The sequence below is a fragment of the Ambystoma mexicanum genome, chromosome 5q (assembly GCF_040938575.1).
Source record: "Ambystoma mexicanum isolate Mex_15411 chromosome 5q, UKY_AmexF1_1, whole genome shotgun sequence".
Taxonomy (NCBI): domain Eukaryota; kingdom Metazoa; phylum Chordata; class Amphibia; order Caudata; family Ambystomatidae; genus Ambystoma; species Ambystoma mexicanum.
The window spans coordinates 213,806,956-213,827,522 of NC_090933.1; the positions used below are offsets into that span (position 1 = coordinate 213,806,956).

The 20,567-nt window shown below is 49.3% G+C and overlaps 1 protein-coding gene across 4 annotated transcripts in view; it reads left to right on the forward strand.

The window, feature by feature from the left end:
• Window positions 1-20,567, forward strand: part of LOC138497336 (beta-Ala-His dipeptidase-like) — a 596,337-nt gene that overhangs the window by 454,725 nt on the left and 121,045 nt on the right. For all 4 annotated transcript variants that reach the window (XM_069620733.1, XM_069620729.1, XM_069620731.1 and 1 more), the window contains one exon: window positions 9,557-9,721. In XM_069620733.1, coding sequence (XP_069476834.1) covers window positions 9,557-9,721 — 165 coding nt within the window. The remainder of the gene's footprint in view (window positions 1-9,556; window positions 9,722-20,567) is intronic.

Below are 20,567 nucleotides of genomic sequence, written 5' to 3' on the forward strand. Positions count from 1 at the left end.
GGAAATGTGCTGTGCGAGCAGAAGTACTTTTAGCCTGCAGACAGTCGGCAGAACTTGTACTTTTGCATGCTGCATGATGCAACTGCAAACAGTGCAGAGACACAGTGCACTGCACTGTGCACGACAACAGTTACATATTCTGGGGGGGTTAAATGCCATTATATCCCCCCACTTAAAATTGTGGGGGGATTTGTCCCCCCTGTCCACCCGATGTCCTACAGCCATGCTGCCCTTGCTATAGTGTACCTGTCAGCAGCCTTCAATACTATGGATCATGGGGTGCTGATGCAGTGCATGCACAATCTGATGGGTACTGGGGGATCATGTTGTTCCTGCAGGGAAGAGCCCAGGTATTAGCCATGGCGTTTTATGTGTCACCTTTCGTCGGTGGCCAAAATAAGTTTCTCCAATGGTCTGCTTGCACTACAATTCGATTACATGTATATGTCAGGCCGTTGGTTGATGGCACCCGAAGCATGGGGGGGAGCGTATACAATATGACAATGATGTCCTCGAGATCTATGTTGCATTGCAAGGCAGCTATGAGAAGGCATTTTGACTCATGTACACTTGTCTGAGTGAGGTTAACAGGTGTGACGAGTCAGCAATGAGAGGCGGACATAAGGTGTTCATGTTTTTTAACAAAGAGTTTTATTACTATTGTGTAAATGCCCTATTCTGAAGAGGAATTTCCCTAGCTAGAAAGCAAAACTAAGGATATGACTGTGTCAGGAAGTCTGTAACAAATAATCTGTCCTTGTGCCCAAAACGTCCTTTACTGTCCCTAACACTATAAACAAAACAACAAAGGGTGCAAGGAAAACGTCTTTGATTTGGTAATGGCAGAAGTGTTCAAAACCAAAATAATAACTCCAAGGAAAATGTTCTCCAAGGGAAAAGACCCTTTGGCCCAGAGGATGTCTCCCTTCCCCTTGATTCTTCAAATACGATTGCAAATGTGTTACTTTATGTAACAGTTCCTTTAGACCTGGTCTGGTTTCACACAGTTCTGGTCTACGCAACAACGTTCTGTGTAAGTCTTTCTGTGTTACTTCATGTATCTTTGTAGATTGCCTGGTATACTCCCCTGCCAGGAATCTTGGTTCAAATTCAATTGCCTTGTATACCCGCCTGCCAGGACTTCTTTTGTAGATTTGCAGATTACCTGCTATACTCTCTTGCAATGAATCTACACACAACTTCTATTGCCTGCAAAGACTTCTTTAATGTTTCTCAGTTCTTTAGATATATCAAAATAGCATATAGCGTGAGGTGCTTGGCAATGCTGGTTTAAATTTCTCCCCCTCATTGGCATCTCAGATATCTGTATTGCATTGGGGTTTGCCTTTGGACTTTGTCTTGTCTGCATTTAAACATTCGTCTTATTGGGTATTGATTTTGTAAAGTCTGGGCTTTGCCCACATTAGCAATTTTGTACAATTCAAACAATGCATGTCCTTGTGCTTGTTGGAAAGCTCCATGGCCCCCAGCTGCTTGGGGCAGACTAACCAGTTTTTTTCTAGCGTTTCCAAAAGTCTTTGAATCTCTGCGGGATGGCTGCTTCATCGACTTTCCATTGGAAAGTGTGCAGACCCTCTCCCCACATATTGCCCAGCTCTGCTGTGTTTCGCTGGTCTCCCTTTTGGTTCGTGACTAAAGAGTGCTGCCTCAGCGAGCAGTCTGACTTCCTGGGACTCCATCGTGGCTCCTCTTGTCTCCACGACCCACTTGGCTCGCACACACCTTCTCTTCCTCCGTTCCGGCGACCTTCTCCATGTTAATTCATCCCGACCTGGGGCTTAGAGTCCTCTCCTGCACAGCTAACCACCATAGTGCACTTTCCCTCTTTAAATGTCCCGTGCACAGAAAGTATGGCAAAACAACGAGGCTGCATGTGATACTGCAAGTTCCTGTTACTTTGCACAAACTCCTTACTCCTCTTCCTCGTCTCAGTACCTGAGTGATTATGGGAGTTGGAGTCCATGGATAATATTGAATTCTCAACTCTTATTTGATTTTCCATCGGGATTTCATATAAGGCTATATCAGAAAAAGGTATTGTGTGTTGTAAGGAACTCATGGTGGCAATAGTAAAGACAGATACAAGTGATCACAGTTCAAGGGTGTTTATCAAACTATATGAAGGGGTGAGAAAAACACCTAATCTAAACCTAAATCTAAGATGGGAGCAAGCTATGACCATCAAATAATAATAAGACAGTCCTAGTGGCGTATTGTTAAATAAAAAGGGCTTATACTAATAACTACTGCCAATCCTTACCGCTAAAATACAAAATACTGTGGGATAATATTCACGAGAAAAAAAAGAAGTGTTCACAAAATAATAAGTCAGGATGGTATGGCTGAGGTCTCCCTTGCCCACGGTTTTCATGCACAGACAAGGCAGGACTTCTGAGCACAGCACAATCCTGGGCTACACTAGCACGAGGTTACAGTTCAGTTCCAAAACATCAGGGCCTTCTGTGGCCAAGTCTCTGTTACACAAGGTCTCTTGCCTCTGAGGGTCTGAAGTGCCAAAACAAACAAAAAGTTCCTTCAATAAATTTTTCACGTTGGGCGATTGATTACCTTTCACCTTAGGATCCCACTCTGTCCGGTTTCAATCCTTCTCTCAGGGTTGGCCTCCCTCTATCGGGTTCACTACGGCCTCTCCATCACAAGTTCAACAATCATTCACTGTGGACATCTCTCGGCCGGGTTCAATCTTGTCACAACAATGTTCAACTTGCTTTATCACAGTACGGGATTCACTCTCTTTAGCTTTCCCCTTGGCATCCCTCTGTCGGGTTCACATAACCATTCTAACACAATGTTCACAATTTGATCAGAAATGTTCCCTTCCCCTAGCTTTCTCTTGGCAACTGGTCAGAGACTTTCGATTGTACAAGTGATTTGACGTGACCCTTGTAGGACCACTCTGACACTTCACGTCGGCCTCTCCTATGGCCTCCTGGTACTTGTAATTCCAACAAAGGGGCAAGCCAGAGTCCTTTGAATGAGCACTCCTGCGTCGCCTGGCCACTCTGCAGCTGGCTCTTCACTGGGCTTCCCAAAAGTTCAAACACACACAAGTCCTTTGTTCACAATTCCTTGTGTTCACAATATCTTGCCGATTGCAACTTTCAGCTCAACACAGCCCGGCTTACTATCAGCTCCCTCCGACTCACCGGCTGTGTTGAACTCCCTGGCGTTTCTTGTCTCTGGAGTCAAGGATGGTACCACAGTAGCCAGCATGCCTCCCCACCTGGGATATAAGTGCGGGAGGCCCCCATGCACTGTTGACATCCGCTATGCCGCACACCAGCAGTGTATCCCGGTCTTATGATTGCTTTCATGGAGACTTCACCGGTCTGGGTTGAAAAGGGTAAGGGCACTTCCCTCCGTGTTGTCCTTTTGGGTCTCGACGCCTTTCTTCTCTTTTTGAACTGCCGGTCTGGTATAGCTGCTACCTCGTGCTTTCGGCCTTGCTCGTAGTGTGCTCTTGTGCTCCCCCTTTTATCCCTGTTGGGAAGGGAAAGGGCCGTCAGGTGTGTGAAATTGTTGTCAATTGCCTGACTCTGCCAGACCCTTGTGTTGTCAAATGACGGGTAAATGGCCCTGGTGTAAGTCTGTTGTTTGTCATAGTGTCGGAAAGTGTTTGTGTTGGAAAAGAGAGGTGGACGGAGCTGCGAGATATCCTACACGGTAAGATGGGGAAAAGGTGTTACTAGGAAGGGGATACCGCGCCTGGCCCATCAGTGTCCCACTTCCACTCCCCGAAGACCCCCATCCAGGTGATCCTCCCCCTCTAGTCCACCCCCAGGACTTGGATCCAATAGCGATGGCCGTGTCCTGGCCACCTGGATGATAGATCTCTGGGGACTAGCGGGTGAGACACCTTCAGGTTTCTCACAGTATGCACTGTAGGTGTTTGAATCAAAGGTGGGGGCCTGAGCAGAATGACAATAGGCCATCAAAAATCTGGGTATTAAGGGTTCTTCATCATGGGAAAGAAGGTAATATCACGTCTTCTCCAATGGAGTCAAAGCGTCTCCCTGGTAGTCATCTCCTCCCATGTGATCCTCCCTCATATAACCGCCGCAAGGGTCAGGATCAGGTAGCGGCTGCCGTCCCCTGGCCAGATGAGAGGAGGTCACTGCAGGGGAATTTGTGATTACTCCACTGGATTCATGCATGCCTGCAAGCAATTGTTTTTCAAAAAGATCTTCAAAGTGTATTTTCAGCATTCATTATGTCATACAAAGGCAGGACGGATGCCAAAAATCTCTTGGTTGGAAACTATTCCCTTTTTGCTGTTGTTTTAGCCTCATTCTTTTATCGCTGTTTGTTATTTTCCTTTTGGCAAGTGAGCTGCTTTTCCCATCACACTTGCATCTCTAACTCACTTCTTGGGCCAGTACTGGCAAGTCCTTAAGGTGGCCTGTACAGGAGGACCCTCTACCCCATTTCTACCTTTTGTGTTCCACTACTGCCTCAATTAAAGATAACAGTGCAGGGTGACACTGTCCCGTTTCTTTTTCTTGAAGTGTATGTTTTACTCTTCACAGTGCATTCCTGAAAGGCTGATGGCAGTGCATCTTTATTTTTTAAAATCTTTTTTTTACTGGTGCACCATTAGTGTACCTTGATATATAAATATATAATTCTTTTTATTGTTACAGTTGAAAATCAACTTTTCAATAAAGAATATTTGTCCAGTTACAAACACATAAAATATGAAATATACATACTTTGAATATATAAAACTTAAACAAACGTATTAGAAACAGGTTATAAAACTGTGCACTTACAAGTTATAAAACTAAATAGGAGAAGAAAAAAAGAGAAAATAAATCTAGTTTCACATTTAGATGCAATCTTCACATTGAGTTTCAGTTCATACGTCTCGTGCAGCTTTATTTGTACCACAAGGGTTTCTTCTGGCTGCTCCAAAGGCCAAAATGGCTACTCTGTTATTTCAGCCCCATCTCTGTGAACGCCTGCCTTCTGCCTCCTGTTCAGGGGTAGGAATAGCCACATGTGGCCATGCCTCTTCACAGGCTCTGTCCCGAGCCAGAGAAAGCCAGCTTTGTGCATGAACTGGTTTGGGCTTTCTTAGGGTTTAAGACACCCTAATCCACCTCTAACACCTGAAATAACATCACAAATGTCCCTGAGCTACTTATTCAGGATTGGATAAAATCTGAGTTTTAATGGTTTATGTTCACTTAAATGTGGGCTGGGGTCAACCCCCCTCCCAGCATTTTGTATATCTGGAGAGTTTGTGGTGCCATTCACTGGTCGACCATTGGAACTGGTATCCTAAGCACTGAGTGAAATTTGAAGGATGCTGGTACAACGCAGTGACTGCCATTGGCCAAGCCAACTCACCTACGGTGAAGCATTGACTCTCTAAACCAGAGAAAAACAACCAGAAGTGTCTGCCTTCCTTGAACCAATGGGCCCAACTGGTTATCTGTCCTACTCTTCGTAGGAGGGCGCTCCTGTTTCCCACACCACCCGCAGATCTGCTCCATCCCAGAAGGTCTGCACATCCTGGAAGGGGACATCATCTTGAATCTAGACACAGAGCTGATGTAGCTGCTGCTCACTGTCGTGTGTGAAACCAACGAGGGACATCATCTTCCTGCCACTGCTGCTGCTTGTGGCCCTAAGGCTGAGTTACCCTAATGGGGCTGAAGTCCTTTGTCTCCTCATCCTTGCCAGCGAGCCCTTGCTGGGTAGCCTACAGACTGCTCACTGCCAGTTGCATCTCCAGCCTTTCTCCAGTGTCATTGGACTCCAATCAGAGGTCTTCCGTCATTGGGATCTTGAAGTCTATCTACTTGCATTTTCAATGATCGCAAGCTTTGGTGCAGGGACCAGAACCCAAAATTGAAATTCATCTCTGCACCAGGCTTTCTTCCCTACAATCTTTGACATCAGTAGTCTGCCCCTAGTGTTCTGACTTAGCTGAAGTCACGGGTGTCCCATGTAAGGGTCTCCTAGGAATCCTTGCATACCAGTTTCTCACCCAGTATTGCCTAAATCTCCATAGGACGCAAAGTCCTTACCTTCTGCCACCATTGGCCTCATCTTTCATGGCAGAAACTGGATGTAGGAATCTCGTGTGTGATCCCAATGACTCCCAAGATTGATGTCTGCCCTCCTTTTCTTCTAGAAACCCATGTGTACATACTTACGAATTTATATTACTAAAACTGCACTTACCAATTCATTTTGTTCTATGTTAGCCTTTGGGAGAACTTTTGATATTGACCAAAAACTCTTCTAAATTAGCAGAATTGCCAACTAAAGAGTTACTTTGGTTGAACAATTGCTCGGGGGCTTGCAGTGGCTACTTTAAGTCATTGTGGGAAATTGTGTTCCTTAGACTCTAAAGTCTGTGATGCAGCCAACAACTGTTTCCCACCATAATATCCAATGCAAGTATGTGACCTATTGGGGTAACAACTGTATCTATGTTGTCCAAATATGGATGGTGTTAATTTGGCAAATATGGGCACTGTTCTGTTTTTAGGCATGTCTGCTTCTTGACATTGTAGTTGTTCTAATCTTTTATGAATACTTATATATGTTTCAGTGTGGACTGTGTAGCACACTTTTACTTGGTCTACCATGTGAGTAATCTGTCCTGTATACCAGTGTCTACTAATCCTAAAAGTGAAGCCCGCTGCCGTGCACTGTCAAGTCTACAAGCTTGGTCTAACTTTGTGGAGACCCTGGAGGTTGGTCTCTCTAAAACTAACACCAGTGGTGGTTTAGAAAATCCATCCTAAATTTTGTATTTCATTTTCAGCGTGAAAATCTACTTATCCTGTTTTTTTCAATTTTGCTCAAAGAAATCAACACGGTCTGTTGTGAAAACAGGCATAACCCTACCTTTCTTGCCGAAGATACTGGCAACATTTGAAAATTCATTTGTAAATTAAATCATCACCTCTGTGTGACTTTTGAGATTTAGGGCCCCATTCCGAAACGTTGAAATTCTGAGATTTAGGGCCCCATTCCGAAACGTTGAAAATGCAACCGATGTTGGTAAGTGGTAAATGACACTGCTGGTAGAGTATCCCAAATTCGGAACTGGCCAAAATGACCGAGCTTAAAAGCCTGAATCCGTGATTTGCCGAATTTCGTCCATTCGAAAAATTCTGAGCCGCCGAAAAGTTTGACCAAATCATGCATTCAGTGCTGGCGACTGCGGGGCCGTTCCCCGCACCTTTGCTCACTATATTGTGAGTAAGGTTTGCGGGGGGGTGTGCCCCGCAGCCATCCCATAAAGCGTTTAAAAAAAGGGAAAAAAAGAAAAAAGGTCCGCAGGGGCTGCGGGGGTGTCCCCTGCACTCTTGCTCACTATATTGTGAGCGGGAGTTGCAGGGGTGTCCCCCACAGCCACCGCCCCAAAAAGGACCCTCCAGCGCCGGTTCCCGATCACAGAAGTGAAAGGGAACAGGTGTAGCAGGGACATAAGTTAAGTAAGGGTGTCGGGGTGTTGCGGTGGTGTGGGTGTGGTGGGGTTGGGGGCCAATTGTAAATTTTCAGGGGAGAAAAGATCAAAGATTATTTTGGAAAAATAATCTTCGGTCTTTTCTCCTTCGAACATTTGGATTGCGGGCTTTCAACCCCAATCCCCAAATTCTAGAAGGGCCAAATAGCACTAGAGCAGAAACAAAAAGTGCTGTCAATTTCCAGCCAAGTTACTACTGATGGTAAAATTAATGACATTGGAAAACTTGTACCACCAGCAATCCCATCACAGAAAAGTATGACATTTTAAAATGGTGCTAACTACTGCCAACGTAAGATCAGCTATCAGTTGGTCTTAAAAATGTCATACCACTTAGCACCTGCCACATTGTAAATTGTGTATCATGTGTTGTCATATAACACTCAGATGTAATCATGGGGAACTGTTTTTATCTCTTGCAGGGGCCTTAGTTCAGACTCAGAATTGAACTTTTGTTTTTGCTGTTGGTATTTTACTGTTAAATGACCTCTGCTAGTACATGGTTTACCACTGGTCTTTAAAATGTCTTACAAATGAGCACCTTCTGCATTGTAAATTGTGAGTCATGTGTTGTCATATAAAACACCCATATAATCATGGGGTCGTCTTTTTTTCTCCTTCAGCGGCTTTATTTCGGCCTCCGAATTTACCATTTTTGCTGGTGGTATTTTACTGGCAATTTACTGCGGCGGTTATATTTTTTTACCACTGGGGTGGTGCACAGAAATACCAAATATAAAACCCCTGGTGGTATTTACAGAATGAAGCCCTAAGAACTGTCCGTCTTTGTGAATTTTTCTCATTTGAAATCATGTCGCACAATACCTCTCAATGGCGGATGAAATCTGACCCTCTTTCATTCTAACCCTAATTCTTCTTCAATCTTCTAGCATAAAGAGGGGTACACTGGAGGGGTAGGAGAAAAATGCATAAATTGATTACAGTTGACACATTTATTTTAGCAACACTAAATAAAGGAGGTACAGGATGGATGGACAATGTCTGTTATATGCACTCAATGTTTGCTTACCTCCAGCACTCTCATTGTTAGGTCCAATGCTGGAATTGGGCCGGATTTCCCTGGACAGTTAATGAACAAGAGATGTTTGTAGGCATAGCAACACATGGGTGATTATTGACCGTTAAGGGGAGCACATGGTGGGTGATTAGAAATCGGAGGGGGGGCAAAAACCTGTATGCTATGTGAAATAATGACTTCATTGGGGTGGCCATAATGCATTTCTTGCATTATGTCCTTCCAGTCTTTATAGTAAATTTAAAACCTGATTAGATTTATTTTTTCAGCTACAATTACCTTGCATGATGGTAATTGTAGGCTTCCATTCAAGATAAAGAAAATAAAGGTATTATAATTTTATTTTTGCATAACATTTTACTGTAACCGCTTATTTATTGTGAGGTTGATTTATTATGGGATTTCAGCATGATTCGAGAAATCTTTAAAATGCAGTGTTATTTTATTTATTCTTTGTTTTTTACACTTGACTACTATGACTCCACTCCTAGACCACCCCACCACTTGCTCCCCATGGAATCCCAATGTAATTTTACACCATATCCAACACTGGTTAGGTCCCATTCATTGCACAATCACCAGCAACACCCTTAGATCGCCTTCACCGCTAGGTTGCCTCATGTTACCCTCCATTTGCCACACCTGATTACTGTGTTCATGAAGTGACATAAAGTAATTGCTACACATCATAGGTAGTTTTGGCGTCTCCTTGGTTGCATTGTAAATTAGAGATTTTTTTATGAGGGGTGCATATAGCCATAGTAATTCATAATAATTTTGCATTTATATAGCGCTACGAACCCTCAGGCATCTGAGCACTGCTTATTATTACCCACGATGTGTGCTGCTCATTTATCGACCGCGGAAGGATGAAAGGCTCTACTCGCTGTGCTATCGGACCGGCCATGTTTTTCTGTTTTTCCTCTGCTTCTGAGCGCACTTGTGTGCAAGATGTGGACAGTGTACAATTTATTTTGCATTTGCCTTTTCAGGAGGAAGTACTTCTTCACTTATGGAGGTACCCGTCCCTCTCCATCCATGGCATTGAAGGAGCGTTTTATGCAACTGGAAGCAAAACTGTGATACCGGCAAAAGTAACAGGAAAATTCTCAATCCGGCAGGTTCCAAACATGAAGCCGGATGTGGCGGAAAAAAAGGTGAGCTGTATGGATTCACAATACACATCTGCATTACAACCACATAGGTAGAGCTCGTCTCTCTAAGGACAACCAATCAACACATTTTTTTCAGTGATAAGGCCTTTGCTCGCCACTAGTGAGACATAGGGCCTCATTCCGAGTATGGCGGTAAGGGATAGCGGCCACCGCTAACGAGAGCGGTGGCGGTAATCCCTTACCGCCATACTCCGAGTTTCCTTAGCGCCATGGTGCTTTTAACACCTGCTTTTAGCAGGCGTTAAATACCATGGCGCTAAGGGACCTTGATGTTAATTACGCCACCGTAATTTACGGTGGCGTAATTGACGCCTTCCCCACTCCCATTATGCCCTATGGGGCAAGAATGGGAATGGGGAAGGGTAAATGGGGATTGGGGAATTACCGCCCCGCCAACCTTGGAATGGGGCGGTAATTCCGCCAACCACCAAGGCGCTGCCGGTCCGGGTACGGCGTCAACCAAGGCGTTAATAGCGCCATTGGTTAGCGCCGTACTCGGAATGAGGCCCATAGGGCCTCATTACACGGTAGGCAGTAAACCATGGTTGCCGCCGCTACCATACCAGTACCACTATGGAGGAAAGGGGAATTACCACCCCATTCCAAGGTTGGCGGGGCGGTCATTCCCCCTTCCTCCATGGCCCTTCCCCATTCCCATTTTTGCCCCATAGGGCATAATGGGAATGGGCAAGGAGCTAATTACGGTACCGCAAATTGCGGTACCGTAATTAGCGGGTCTACACCAGCCGTTAAGGCCGGTTCCTGCAAAGGGACCTCGTAGTAAGGTGGTAAGGGTTAACGGTCACCGGTACCCTTACTGGTCACCGTTAACCCTTACCGCCTTCCGTGTAATGAGGCCCATAATAGTAATATTACACGGTAGGCGGTAAGGGTTTACCGGTACCGGTAAGGGCACCTGTACCGGTAAACCCTTACCGCCTTACTACGAGGTCCCTTTGCGGGACCCGACCTTAACGGCTGGTGTAGACCAGCCGTTAAAGTTGGGACCCGCAAAGGGACCATGGTGCTAATTACGGTACCGCAATTTGCGGTACCGTGATTAGCTCCTTCCCCATTCCCATTGAGCCCTATGGGGCAAAAATGGGAATGGGGAAGGGCCATGGAGGAAGGGGGAATTACCACCCCGCCAACCTTGGAATGGGGTGGTAATTACCCTTTCCTCCATGGTGGTACCGGTATGGTACCGGCGGCAACCATGGTGCTAATAGCACCATGGTTTACCGCCTACCGTGTAATGAGGCCCTTAAAGACAAATAAGTACATGTGTGACAAATGTCATATTATAACACAGTAAAACAAGGGCAGAATCAAGGAAATGACATACAAAAAACATGAATCTTGCACAGGTTATGCAAAGGTTGCAAACGGAGCTCCTCATTATGATTATTGTGGTAACAGTACAAGCATGATATTTGAAATACCTCTTTTTGTAACATTCCACCTAATTGTGCTTTGGGATCATAAGGGATATTTGCAATATGGGGTGCATTGAAAGTACTGCCTTGGGATAAAGGTCCCCCGCAAACATGGGATATTTACCCCATGCAGTACATGCCAATTACCCCATGTTTTATTTATATGCTATGCATTCTCCACTCATAATTTAGTTGGCCTTTTAAAATAGGAGGCTATTAAAAATGCCACATTTTCACGGTGCCACAGATCTCACAAGAATCCCTCCGAGTCTCAAGTACGCTTCAAGGGTTGTTCTTTTTAAAGTGTGTGGGGCCTGGGGTCATCCCTCTCTCTCGTCGTCCTACGTGCCTCCTCCCTAACCCAGGCGCCCGTAACCCCAGTGAGCTTTATCGAATGTTGGCCCCTACTGTCTCAATCTGACTTGCACTACAGATGTTCATCTCTGGCTGTCTAGACTCCATCAGGGACTTCCCGTAGTGTCCCTACTCTAGCAACAGTTTAGTGGTCTAATGGGAGTTTGGACAGTGCCTTAGGCACACACACTCTCACCTTTCTCCTTACTCTCTCCCTCTTTCTCCTCCCTCCATACTTCTATCTCTCAGATGTTTCACTCCTCCTACAACTCGCCTCCACCCTTTGATGTTGCCCCTCCTCTTTCTACTCTTCCTCGAACTCTTGCTCCCCTCTCTGCACTACTACTACTACTCTCACACTACTACTCTCAACTCCACAATACTGCTACTCCCACCTCCGCGCTACTGCTCCCACTTCCAACCACAGCTCCCTCCTCCAACTACAACTCTCCCCCTCCACTACCACGTCTACTCTCCATCTCCCCCTACCACCCTTTCTTAAAACCAATACTCATTACCTTGACTTTCCTAACCACTGTAGCCACACAAGCGCACCCTCAGATCGCAGTACTCTTGCACTCACTAACCCAATATCTCACCTCATGAAATCAACGCCTCCACATTGCACTACTCCTTCCTTTCTCCTGCAGGTCTCTTGGAGATCCACCCCCTCTACTATGCTGAGATTGGATGGCTCTCTCTGGCCAATCTGGCTCTGTCTTTCCCATACAGGGTGTGTGTGTTACGGGCAAAAGTCTTAAATGGGGGTGAAGCCCCACTCACTTTCTCCGCACAGGCGTTCTGTGGTGAAGTAATAGTGGCCCGGGAAGTCTTATGTACTCGTTCATGTAATGGGGCTGATGACCGAGCACCCCTATGGTAAGTAAAGTGCCCCTTGGGTTTAAGACCCTGCCGTTTAGTCCCTGGTGTTCTAGGGTGTGCACTGCTGGCTGTGGTGGTTTGTTGTCTTTACGGATGAGCATTTGTGCTACTTTCTTTGCCACTGCATGGCTGTCGATTTGCAGGTTCACTTTCTTTTTGCCGCTTATAGGGCCCGGGGGATGTGATGCCGGTAGTGGGTTTCTCTGGAATTGCAGGACCAGCCTCTATGGATCTGTTGCGGTCCGTGTGTGGCCCTGGAGAGTCGTTTTCTATTTCTTGTTGGCAGCTCTGGCTCCTCTCCTGCTGGTCAGCTCTACAACGCGCTGGCGAGCATCTTGTTCAAGAGGCATGGCATGACACATAGGTGTACTGCACGCATACATGTTGGCACATGCAGAGAAGAATAGAATTGAGGCCCTCTTCACTGTCTTGTCCTCAGCATTAGGAATGTCTTGGGACTCCTCCCTAAAACTTGCGCCCCTTGCTGAGGGGGGCTCCTGCCCCATCTTGACATGGCCATGCCTTGTCACAACAGTTACCAACATACTCATAATGAGGTCCTTGGCGTTATCTCTGTACATTTTGCTATGCCAAGTTTCTTATGGCAAGTCAGATGAATAGATCAAGAGTACTAGCGAAAACTATTATCCCTGCAATCCCCACATTATCATACCTACCTAATGCTAGAGGGTATTTGTCCAGAACTGGATATTTTATCCTACGACCATTGAACTACAGAGCAAAGTCAAGGGTGCCAGTTTGTTGTGTATATGTGCTGGCAGTGCATATAGAGCACCCGATGATTCAGTGTTCTTATCGATACACACTTTGTTCGTGTTTGATGGTTTTCCTTCTTGATAATTGAAGGTAAAAACAGAATAATGGGCCTCATTACACGGTAGGTGGTAGCCATGGCGCTATTAGCGCCATGGCTACCCCCTTACCGCATTCCGGGTCCGTGTTCCCCATTCCGACCTCGGAGCACTCGGTAAGTCCCCATTCCGGGAACCATTCCCCATTCCCATTCGAGCTCCCATAGGGCTCAATGGGAATGGGGATGGAGCTAATAACGGTATCACAATTTGCGGTACCGTTATTAGCTCTGAAGTCCCTCAACGGGTCCCTTCCATAACGCATGGTAAAACCAGGCGTTAGGGATGGGTCCCGCTAAGGGTAATCCCTTACCGCCTACCGTGTAATGAGGCCCAATGTCTTTTATAGTTTTTATGATTACTTCATTTCATCTGACCCTGGCCAATTGTTACCATTGTTAGATGACATATGTTGCACCATGATAATGCTGCTTGATTCGGTCCAATTTTAGGATTTAATATGCTGCGTGGTAATACAATTGTTTGATACCAGAAACACATGTTTTCTAATTAGTTACATTTCATATATGCTAGTGAAGAGAACATACACACAAAATATCTAATTGAAGATATATTTACTGGCCTATTTTATTTTGCCAATATTCACTTTTGTTATAAACACTCATGTAAAATGTAACTATTTCCCATGTTGTCGTGTCCTTATTTATCTGGTTAAAGGTATGTTTTGTCTTTATATCTTTATGTGCTTTGGTATCTATGTATGAATTCCTTGTTGTGTATTTTTATAGGACAGTGTGTATGCTATAGTAATTATGGAAAGGTCATATTAGATTTAACAATGTGCACTCTGCGCTGTTCCCTGTCTCACATTGTCGCCTTAGTGCTGGTCACAAAGGAATGGTAGCCCATTGTTTATGTGGACTAATATTGGGCTGGAGAACCAGGGCCTACATCACCTTGTGTACTGATAAATGCTCTCAGAATTTGCAAACGGACACATTTACAGGCAGATTCATGTAATTCCTCACAAAAGTGTCGCACGCGGCTGGCGCACAGCGTGCCCGTGCGAATGTCTGCGCCAGCCGCGTGCGATAAAATCAATTTCCGCGCACAGCGTATTCATGGATTCTCGCCTCCAAAAGCAGACGTGGTGCAGAGTGGCGCAGCGACCCTGCAGCAGCGCCAGTTACGCCCCCAAGAACGCCCTCGCGCAAGGAAAAGCCATCAAGATCGCAAAACCATCGCAAAGGGCTGCGCCAACACTGTACCAGTTTACCGGACTGGCAAACAGCAAACGCAAAGCGGGGAACGCGTATTACGGGTGTCGGGAACACGTGTGCGCGAGAAGATTCACATGCGATCGGGCCTGGGGGAGTGTGTGCGTGTATTTCAGGGGTGCGCGAGAAGTTCTACACGCGAATGGCCTGGGTGCGTGTACTTCAGGGGTGCGCGAGAAGTTCCACACGCGATTGGCCTGGGCGCGTGTATTTCAGGGGTGCGCGAGAAGTTCCACACGCGATTGCCCAGGGCGCGTGTATTTCAGGGGTGCACGGGAAGTTTCACACGCGATTGGCCTGGGTGCGTGTATTTCAGGGGTGCGCAAGAAGTTCCACACGCGATTGGCCTGGGCGCGTGTATTTCAGGGGTGCGCGAGAAGTTCCACACGCGATTGGCCTGGGCGCGTGTATTTCAGAGGTGCGCGAGAGGTTTCACACGCGATTGGGCTGCGTGCGGGTATTTCAGGGGTGCGCGAGAAGTTCCACATGCGATCTGGCCTGGGGGAGCGTGTGCGTGTATATCAGAGGTGAGCGAGAAGTTTCACACGCGATTGGCCTGGGCGCGTGTATTTCAGGGGTGTGCGAGAAGTTCCACACGCGATTGGCCTGGGCGCGTGTATTTCAGAGGTGCGCGAGAAGTTTCACATGCGATTGGGCTGCGTGTGGGTATTTCAGGGGTGCGCGGGAAGTTTCACACGCGATTTCAGCAGGGTACGTGTATTTCAGGGGTGCCGGGGAGTCCTACATGTGATTTGGCAGTGTGGGTCCTCCCAGGTGTTCCCTGTACACCCTCCACGGCCCCTGCAGGCAACCCACACCACAGAGGACTACCCTGCATCCCTGGTCATGTCCCGCAGGCAGCCCACCCAACATGGGCATGCCCCCCAGCAAAGGCACATGTCTCCTTGCACTAATGATCACCAACTCATGTCCCCTTGCACCCCCACCCCCAGCATTGCGGGGCACCTGCCAGCAGGCCCCCACCCATGTCTAACTCATGTTCCCCACCACCCCACCCCCCAGCACTGTGGGGCACCTGCAAGCAGGCCCCCACCCATGTCCAACTCATGTTCCCCACCACCCCCACCCCCCAGCACTGTGGGGCACCTGCCAGCAGGCCCCCACCCATGTCCAACTCATGTTCCCCACCACCCCCACCCCCCAGCACTGTGGGGCACCTGCCAGCAGGCCCCCACCCATGTCCAACACATGTTCCCCACCACCCCCACCCCCCAGCACTGTGGGTCACCTGCCAGCAGGCCCCCACCCATGTCCAACTCATGTTCCCCACCACCCCCACACCCCAGCACTGTGGGGCACCTGCCAACAGGCCCCCACCCATGTCCAACTCATGTTCCCCACGACCCCCACCCCCCAGCACTGTGGGGCACCTGCCAGCAGGCCCCCACCCATGTCCAACTCATGTTCCCCACCACCCCCACCCCCCAACACTGTGGGGCACCTGCCAGCAGGCCCCCACCCATGTCCAACTCATGTTCCCCACCACCCTCACCCCCCAGCACTGTGGGGCACCTGCCAGCAGGCCCCAACTCATGTTCCCCAGCCAACATGTCATCACAATCTAGATCCCTGGTCCCTATGGTCAGCCTCCAAATGCAAAATACCCACCCGAGTATTGCATCCACCCACTCAGAAATTGCAATTACATGACAGAACACCAATTGCAAGTTTCGAAACAAACACATGTCCCTCACATACACCCAATGGGTGTCAGTGAATCTCAAACCCATATCATGATTTGCATGAAACCAATGAGATGATACTACACATTGAAGTTCGATAAAAAAATATGTATTAAAGGAAACATAAATAGATTCAAAAATAAAGAAACAGAAATGGGAATGTACAAAAATGAAAAGAAGCATGTCCGTGAAAAAAAGCAAAACTAAAAATCATAATCCAAAGTAATGGTGTCCAAAGTCACTGTCCACAAAAGAAAATCCAATGGGAAATAATAATTGAAAGCCATTGCTCCATGGGTAAATTGTGAAAGAAAAATAAAATCCAACAGTGAGCTATGTACAGACGAACAAGCCAGGGTCCATTATCCCAACAAAAGAAATGAAACCTATCTAACAACACTAACTAATAAAATAAACTATATACAAAAATGTGGCCAATGTCCAAAAGGTCCAAAATAAATCAAAAAACAAAGGAAACCTAACACTACCTACATAACTATGTACAAGGGCAGCGGGCTAGTCTGACGGCTCACTTTTGGATGTCCCGGCCCAGGGCATCATCGAACTCCTGCTCAATGTCCCGGAGGCAGTCCTCCTCCATGGCCCCGAGGGTCCGCAGGGCCGTCGACGTGTCCACCTCCAACCCCCTGCGGATTGCCTCGAGGCACTCGGCCCGCCTCAGGGCCCTCCGCATGGAGTTCTCCGCCCTGACCATTGTGAGTCGTGCCTCTTCCGCCCGCTGCCGCTCCGCATCTATGGCGTGGCCCAACCGCTGCCACACGGAAGACACTCTCTGTCCTGGGTCTTCCTGCCCTCCGGCCGATGCCTGCCCCTCCGATGTTGAAGGCCCCGAGCCTTCATGGCTCCCACCACGTTGCTGCTGCTGCTGTGCCTCTGCCCGTGCACTGCCTCCTGCTGCCTGCACATCCTCCGCCTGGGGTGCAGTCGTTGATGTGGCCACCCCTGCTGGACGTCCGACTCCCGACTGTGGCAGGGATGCCTCCTCCACCAGCCTGGCCGCACCGTCAGAGGCAGCTCCACAGGGCACCCAGGTGACTGATGGGTGGGAAGATGGCACGGAGGACGACTGGCGCATAGGGGGTTCAGTTGAGGAGGGGGTCGGAGCAAGCCCCATCAAACGGAGCAATCCGGCCTTGGTGACCTGTCCCAGCAGGCTGACGTGGTCAACGAGCCATTCGAGATGACGTGCAGTCTCCTCATGAAAAGACTGCAGGTCACCTCGCATGGCCCGTTGACGCAACGCCACACCAGTCAGGACAGGCTCAACCCTGACCCGGATAGCCACGTCCGCAGGCAGAGGAAGGCCAGTTGTCGTTTGCTCATCCCCTGCCTGAAAACGGGTCTGGACGTAGGCATCCCTGCTGGTGCAAGATGATGCAGGGACAGGATCAGGGACAGGATTGCACACAGGCACCTCCGCGGCAGCCTGTGCTGCCTCCAGTCCCTGGTCCTGCACTGCATCACTAGCACCAGTGGGATCCCCACCTCCAGACCCCGTCTCTGTTGCTTGCACGGCCTCCTCCTCCACCAAACCCCCCACCAACCTGGATGACTCTGTGCCATCTTCCCCCGTTGGGCCCTGTCGGGTCCCAGCTGCCCCTTCTGCTGCCGAGGAGTCCAACTCCAACCTCCGCCTCTTGGACCTCCCCCCGGCAGCTGCGGCCTGGGACGCGGCACCGGACTCCTCACTCCCCGACGAGATGACAACATGGGAGGGGAGCCGGGCCTTGCGTCTTCAGCTGGCGGTGGGATCCCCGCCGCTGTGCTCCACAGCACCTTCTCCGCCCTCTTCATCAGTTGACGCTGCAGACAGGGATAAATGAAACACAGGCATCAGGGCACTGTACAATGGACACATGCACACATGACAGTTGTACATGAGTGGCATTGGCAAACCTCAGACACGCCATCACAATCCCCAACACACATGTCATTTCAACTCGCACACATGAGCCATACCACAGCCATATTGCAACTGCCAGCACCATCCATACCCATACAACAGCATGAGCAGGCAAAGCTGAGCCAGACATCACATGCAACACAGGAAGTGCACCACACATGTACACACACCACCACACTTGCATGCATGTGTACACCTCTGCCAAGTGTCGCAGTGTACAGATGGGCATCCATGTCACATCTGCCAATCAGGCTTCCACATCCCGCTGTCACATGCATCCATGTTGCATTACTGTTGCACCCTTGTCAAATACACACAAAGGCACATGTACACAGTGCTGATACATGCAGCTGAAAACAACATACATGCGTGACATCACGGACATGACTACTTACATACACATTCATCCAAACATGTGTGCCCACACAACTGCATCTGGCATGCAAGCCTACACACATAAGCACCATCCATGTCTCACACATTACAGCCCTCGCATGTGTTAGCCCCATGGCCCTGTACACCCCCACCCATACTCGACCCCATACAAACAGATGTGCAACCTGCACACTACTGAAACATCACCACACGCACAGCTCACAATCAGGATGCATGTACACTTACCGCTCGACTCCAGACGGGTCTGCCTCTCAAGGACCTGGACGTGGAGCGCTGGGGATATGCGTTCCAGGACCCTCATCTGAACTTCTGACAAGTGGCCCCGGCGCCCCTTGGCATCCGCTGCCTTCAAGAGGCGCCGGGCCTTGTTCAGGGTCCTGGACCTGAAGTCCTCCCAGCGCTTCTTGACATGTTGGAAGTCGCGGACTGCCACCCCCTCCGCGTTGATGGCAGTCACGATGTCAGTCCAGATCAGAGTCCGTCCTTCCTTGTCGGCGCGGGAACTTCCGAAGAGGGCATCATACTACCCCAGGACTTGCTCCACCAGGACACCAACTTCGGTGGGACTGAAGCTGGTGCCCCTCTGCCTCTCTAGCCGGGGGTTGTCAGTGGTGCCAGATGTTGCAGTGCCCGACATGACAACCCCAGAGGCAGGAGTGGGTGGGCAACTGGGTCCTGGGGCTGGGCTGTGGAGCGATGGAATCCCAGTCGGGAGTCTTCGGTTCCAGCAGGGGTGGTCACAGCAACAGCACCCCTGGCTGATGTGCAGGCAGCAAATGGCAGGGCACGTGGGCAGCAGGCAGTCAGGCAGCAGCAGATGGCAGGTGGGAGCGTGCTCGGGGCTCTGGGGGGCAGTAGTTCGGCCTTCTGGGCAGGAGTGTGGTCTTCCGTGTGCTTACGCGTGGCCAGCTTGATACGGAGTGATTTGGCATGTGAAAATTCTGCACGTCAGCGTGTGAATCGAGGAAAGGCCCTTAGCTCGTAAGCGTGTAAGCGCGTCAGCACGCATACGCGATTCCATTGGACCAAAGGCCCTTAGCGCGTATGCGTGTCTGTCACGTATCGCACACGGCGTTGCTTTTCGTGTGGTGCTGTGCGTGTGTCTTGCAGGAGTTGGGGTTCACACGCTATTACTTCACAGCGGGTGGGTGTTGGCTACGCGTTCTTCTACACGCAAGGCAGACGGTGAGTGGTACCCTGCTCCCCCAGGCCCGATCGCGTGTAAAACCACCCGCGAGCCCCTGAAATACACGTACCCCGCTCCCCCAGGCCCGATCGTGTGTAAAACCACCCGCGAGCCCCTGAAATACACGTACCCCTCTCCCCCAGGCCCGATCGTGTGTAAAACCACCCGCGAGCCCCTGAAATACACGTACCCCGCTCCCCCAGGCCCTATCGTGTGTAAAACCTCCCGCGAGCCCCTGAAATACACGTACCCCGCTCCCCCAGGCCCGATCGTGTGTAAAACCACCCGCGAGCCCCTGAAATACACGTACCCCGCTCCCCCAGGCCCTATCGCGTGTAAAACCACCCACGAGCCCCTGAAATACACGTACCCCGCTCCCCCAGGCCCGATCGCGTGTAAAACCACCCGCGAGCCCCTGAAATACACGTACCCCGCTCCCCCAGGCCCGATCGCGTGTAAAACCACCCGCGAGCCCCTGAAATACACGTACCCCGCTCCCCCAGGCCCTATCGCATGTAAAACCACCCACGAGCCCCTGAAATACACGTACCCTGCTCCCCCAGGCCCGATCGCGTGTAAAACCACCTGCGAGCCCCTGAAATACACGTACCCCGCTCCCCCAGGCCCGATCGTGTGTAAAACCACCCGCGAGCCCCTGAAATACACGTACCCCGCTCCCCCAGGCCCGATCGCGTGTAGATACACCCGCAAGCCCCTGAAATACACGTACCCCGCCCCCCCAGGCCCGATCGCGTGTGAAAACACCCGCGAGCCCCTGAAATACACGTACCCCGCTCCCCCAGGCCCGATCGCGTGTAAAACCACCCGTGAGCCCCT